Raw genomic sequence first — 6,000 nt, forward strand, 5'->3', positions numbered from 1 at the left:
TCTCACTGCTCCAAGGGAAGGGGTCCCATTTGTCTTATTTACTGTGGCTCCTTCCTAATGCAAGGCTCAGCAGGCAACCAGCACACAGAAAGCCAGTGCTGGATTAACATATATACTAAACCCTCGGTGCTTACTTTTTTATTGTAATAAATACTTGGAAGTCATATTTTTTTGTGGCAAACCATGATGTGAACTATTAATTTTTTTAAAAAAATGTATTAAACTGCTCCCAATAGTATGTCACCTAAAGGTTATACTTATTATGTGGCACTGTGCCTGACTCACTGTAATCTCATCAAGGTAGGTTATTAATCACATAAACTACTTTTGCCAATTTAAAAAGTAAAAACTGGCTTTTTCTCACTGCTCTTTAATTTGCCTTTTAAATTTTCCTACTGAGATAGAGCATCTTCCCTGATTTTACTAGGCTATGCGGAATCTCAGTGCAGCCTACTTATTTTTTTATATTGAGATAATAGCGGTTTTATTAGTTTTTATTTGTGATGTATAAACTAGGTTTCCTTATCTTTTAACACTTTTTTCAAGTTATTATTTATTTATTATTTATTTATTTTTGTTAGTGGGAGAATTCATATTGCCAAACTTCTCTTTTCCCTTTTGCAATTTTTCCTATTCCTTTTATGTTTCAAAATTAAGTCCCGTTTCAGAAAGCTGCCAAATGATCATTTAAATGTACTTCTGGTATCCCATGAAAATTTGTTTTGGCAGCCAATAAAAGAAGAGCTGGAGCCTGTGTTCTTCTTGGTCATTGGCTTTCCTGATGGAGAAGGCTCCCCTGCTGTGCCCATACATTTCCATGCATAGCATTGGCCATGCCCCTGGCTTTGTGTGTATGTGGGGGGGTAACCCCTACTTCTAATGTCATTCTTCTGGGAAGGTTAAGTAATTTTTCAAGTGTCAAGTGAGAATCCCTTCAGGAGCTAATTTGAGTCTATAGAGTGATTAGGAAATGAGGCTCCTTTACAGAGATTGGGTTGCTAGGTCTGCCCTTTCCAGAGGATCTGCGGTGTGGGATGCTACTGTGGGACTTGAAGGTAGCCTTTCTAGATCCTGGACGAAGAGGATCTTAACTCCTTGCAGTCATCTTTCCAGTGCTGTTGTGAGCATCAGTCTCCCAGGGAGGAGTGTGATCTAGGGCATTCCTTGAGAGACCTAGGGCATTTGCTACCCAACTACATAGGAGAAGGGGCGAGACCCAGGGCATTCGCTGCCTATCTGCATGGGAGAAAGAGCAAGGGTTTGTATTCTGCAGATTCCAGTGCCTGAGACTGGTCATCTTAAGGACATAGATATCCTACTCCAAACACACAGATATTTCGATTCCACTAAGATGGCATCCTCAGGGCTTACGACCTCGTGGAAACAGCAAGCACCCAACTCTGAAAGTTTTGGAATCCAGTCACTGCATACCCTCCTGCCATGGCATGTGATGATGCTTCTTTTTAGCCAAAAATAATTCTGCATAAAAATTTTTCTTAACCAGTTTTCCCTCTTTTTTTTTAAGAAGCTAAGAATCAACACTTAGCATGTTTCTCAGTATCCAGTTTATATTTTAATTCTTTCCTTTCCTTTTTCTGATTAGTAAAACTCACATGGAAGCTCATGGGAACTCATTAAAATTCATCAGCTCAGTTCATTACCTGGCTACTTCAGCTGAACTTCCAATAAAACTCAAATAGTTTCTAATTCTGTGCTTGCATCTGACATCTGCCGTACTTTAACCATTATGGGAGTCTAGTAAAAGGATTCTTACTAAAATTCTACTTTTTGGAGCTAGTGACACATCAAATATTGGGTACATGTTGAAAGAATGCCTTAACAGGAAATGTTTAAATTCAATATCACTTTCTAATACTATGAAATCTAGAAAAATAACACTTAGAATCTGGAACCACTGGGAAAGTGCTTGCTACACAGATCTCTGGCAAAAAGCTGAGCTTGGCAGTGCCAAAGTGTCATCCCACCACTGGAGAGACTAGAACAAGAGGAACCTCTGGGACTCGCTGGCCCCCCAAGCTAGCCAATTGGTAAACTCATTGTTTGAGACCTGGTCTTAAAAAATATGAAGGAGGGCAACCAGAAAAATATCTGATATGAACCCCTGCCCTCTACATATACTGAAAATAATAAAGTTGAATTTTGAAGGGGGGCTGGAGAGATGGCTCAGTAGTTAAGAGTACCGACTGCTCTTCCAGAGGTCCTGAGTTCAGTTCCCAGCAACCAAATGGTGGCTCACAACCATCTGTAATGTGCATCCAATGCCCTCTTCTGGTGTGTCTGAAGAGTGCAATGGTGTACTCATATGCATAAAATAAATAAATAAATAAATAAATAAATAAATAAATCTTTTAAAAAAGTTTAGAGGGAGAAGCAGATGCCACTTGGAATAAAGAGAAATTTAAAAGGGAACAGGCTTTTTTTTGTGGGGGAACAAAGTGATGCCCCACATGGACACACTTCACTCAGCCTGCTTTTACCTTAGTGTGTGCACATTTTTTTTTCTCTTTTTCATTTAGAAGCAGATGTAGGGTTTGTTTGCAAAGCTGCAGGTGCGAGAAGTTTATGGGGATCTCAGATCATTGCAGGGCAGCAATTCGTTAGCCTCATTAGCTTGGTCACCACAGTAGGAGAAGTGAAGGGACCTTAAATTATTAAAAAGTAACTAAATTCGTGTGCTTTGCTCCTAAGCATCCAGGTAGCTTCATTATGGCCCTGGGCTGTTTTATACCCTGATCTGCTAAGCTGGTCTTTTATCCCACAGGAGCCTTTGTGCCTGGACATCTCTTGATCTTTAACAGTTATGAAGTGCCTGCCTTCTGGCACTTGAGAGAAAGAAAACAGGAAACACAAATTGTGGAATGGTTCAGTAAAATTACTGAGTTATATGCATATTTTTTCCCCATAAAGCCAAGGCCTTGCCTCTTTGAACACTCTGTCATCACATGAACCCACAGGGCACTGGTATGCCATAGGAATCCAGTATGTAGAAGTTTTTAAGTGTGTGCTAATGTTGAAGGGACACCTTCTTAATTTCTCTGTGCTGGAATAAATGGCCAGTGTTTGCTGAGAGACTGAGTGCTACAGCAGCCTGGAGCACTGAGTACTTAGGTTGAAAAGTCCTACATATATGTGTATGTGTGCATGCATGTTCCTGGGGGGTGGAGGGCATGCTAGAGCACATGTGTGTGTATGAATGTGAAAGCCAGAGAACAACCTCGGGTGTCATCCACAGGAACATTGTCCACCTAATTTGAGAGAGGCATTGCCCTGGAGTTCACCAAATTAGACTCTGTTAGCCAGCCAATAAGCCTCAAGGGATCCTCCTGTCCCTGCTTCCTCCATGCTGGGATTACAAGCATGTGCCACCATACCCAGCATTAAAAAAAAATAATAATATTTTTATTAGTTCTTTGAGAATTTCGTGGCACTTGTTTTTATATTTATGCCCGGTCCTGAAGCTCCTCCCCAGGGCACCTCTACCTACCCACTCACCCGACTTCCTGTTCTTGCCCACTCTTTATCCATATATATAAACACACACACACACACACACACACACACACACACAAGTCCATTAAGGCTAACTTGTGCCCATGCCCTGTGCTGGGATCTTTGTCTGGCTTGAGCTTGCGTAGGTCTTTATGCATAGTCACAATCTGTGAGTTTGTATGTACGGCTGCCCTGCAGTGTCCAGAAAATAGCTTCCATGTAATCAACCACTACTCTGGCTCTTACAATCTTTCTGCCCCCTCTTCCCTGAGATGTGAGTGAAGGGATACACACTCATTGCTGAGCTCTCCAGCCCGCTACTCTCTGTAGTAGACTACAGAAAGCACTTGTGCACATCTAGCATTTGTACTGGGTTCTGAGGATCAGACTGAGGTCTTCATACTCACAAGTCAAACGCTTTACTGACTGAGCTATCTTCCAAGCTCTCATCTAGTCAGGGAACAGTTTATAATTCTGTGATGTTGAGGTTGAGTGCCTGCTGCCCACCACTTTCTTCCTTCCTATAAGGGAAGAGGGCCAAATGACAGGATGCTCTGGGGTAAGACCCATGCCCATGTGTTCATGGAAGGAGTATTCAGTTATAATACATTTTCATTTACTTCTCCATAAGTCAGTTTATGTGCAGTCAACTGTGTCTCGATGCATAGTTGAACGCCATGTGAGTTATTCTTAGTTTTCCTAAACTGGTCTCTTTCAGCCCGCTTTAGATTACACAGCGCAGTCTGCACTGGATTGCACAACGTCTGGCCTTGTTTCATTCAGCCTTTCATAAAAGCAGACCTCTATGCACAGGCTTATCATTGCTGAAGGACATGGCTCTATTTCTATCTCTTGGCAATGCCAGAGCCTGCAAAGGAACTTTTGTTTTGTAAGCACATAAGGAAGATTGTATGACCAGGTTGTGAGCTGGTGGGAGCAATTCCCAGCTCTCTTCTTCTAACCCTAGCAGGAAAGAATAGTCATAATCCAAAAGGAAAAGATTTGCCTTGGTTTAATAAGATGAGTCCATGCTTGGTAGCTGTACCCACCATGCAAAGCTCTACATACACTTACTGACAGCATTTGCATTTGCTTACTTGTTTGTTTATTATTTATTCACTTAAAGCACAGCTGGAGTTTAGTTGTCAGCTGGATCAGTCTTCCTCAGTGGGTGATACACTGATACAGAATCCACTGTATTCTGGAAAGTTCTACAATCAGTCTCTTATCCATTAGTCAGCATCTGATTAGCCCATTTCACCTTGCGACTTGTGTCTATTACGAAATCATTGGCCTCCTCATCCACATTGCACAGAAACATTGTGAGTTGCTACATCCTGCCTTCTGGCTTTGTTCTCAATATCTGGACAGAACAAGCACCAAATAGACATGTATGTGGCTCCAAGTTGAGAAGCTAACTCATGAAACTCAGCCTATCCACTGCTTAGCACACCAAAGACTCCATTATATGAATGCATATCTTGAGAAAGCAGTAACCTGGTTGACTCAGTCACTACTGGAGTCGAGGCTGAATTGAAGAATATCTTCAGAGAGTTTGTGTTGATACCTTCAAACCAGAAGAATACAAAATAAATAAGTGGGCTGTTTATAAATAAGTGGGCTTATTTAATAGAAATTATATTACTTTCTATATTATGCCTATTTCTGGCTCTTTGGGGATGGTAATTATTCCCATAAATGTCTCACTCTAATTAATAAATTTATGCATCCTTTTGTGTCTTTAATTTACAGACCTAGAAAAAAATTCTTTTTTAATTTTTTGAGACATGATTTCTCTGTGGAGACCAGGCTGACCTTGAAATCACAGAGATCTTCTTGCCTCTACCTCTCAAGGGTTAGGGCTTTTAAATGCCCTGCTTAAAAGACAAACAAATAAACAAAACCTTCTTTTTTTTTTTTTCCTAGACAGGGTTTCTCTGTGTAGCCCTGGTTGTCCTGAAACTCACTCTGTAGACCAGGCTGGCCTCAAATTCAGAAATCTGTCTGCCTCTGCCTCCCAAGTGCTGAGATTAAAGGCATGCGCCACCACCTCCCAGCAACAAAACCTTTCTAAGTTATGAAAACTGGTGCACCTCACAAAAGTTCCACAGAGAATGCCCAGGTAATCAAAGTGCCATGTCCACTCCAGTGGAGATACACAAAAACCTCCGAAATGTGAACCTTTTCCTTCCTCTTGCTCTCCCTTCCTTTGATTTCTGCAAAACCGGAATCAATTGGCTAAACTGACTTCACGGGCTCTCTTTCTCTTTTAGTTGTTCAAGTTGGTTTCCCGTGTCTCGGCAAACAGGATGGGGTGGCAGCATTTGAAGTGAATGTGATTGTCATGAATTCTGAAGGCAACACCATCCTTCGGACTCCTCAAAATGCTATCTTCTTTAAAACATGTCAACAAGGTGAGCATAGACAGCCACTCAGGAGAAGGCATATATACATATGATTGTGTGTATGTATGTATGTATATATATATAT

At 41.2% G+C, this 6,000-nt stretch overlaps 1 protein-coding gene across 1 annotated transcript in view; it reads left to right on the plus strand.

Annotated features, from left to right (window-relative positions):
• The window catches only part of Wif1 (WNT inhibitory factor 1), a 69,178-nt gene that overhangs the window by 44,936 nt on the left and 18,242 nt on the right, over positions 1 to 6,000 (plus strand). The window contains exon 4 of the mRNA XM_031349889.1: positions 5,784 to 5,924. Within this exon, the coding sequence (XP_031205749.1) occupies positions 5,784 to 5,924 (141 nt within the window). The remainder of the gene's footprint in view (positions 1 to 5,783; positions 5,925 to 6,000) is intronic.

Source organism: Mastomys coucha, unplaced genomic scaffold (assembly GCF_008632895.1).
Source record: "Mastomys coucha isolate ucsf_1 unplaced genomic scaffold, UCSF_Mcou_1 pScaffold4, whole genome shotgun sequence".
Classification (NCBI taxonomy): Eukaryota; Metazoa; Chordata; class Mammalia; order Rodentia; family Muridae; genus Mastomys; species Mastomys coucha.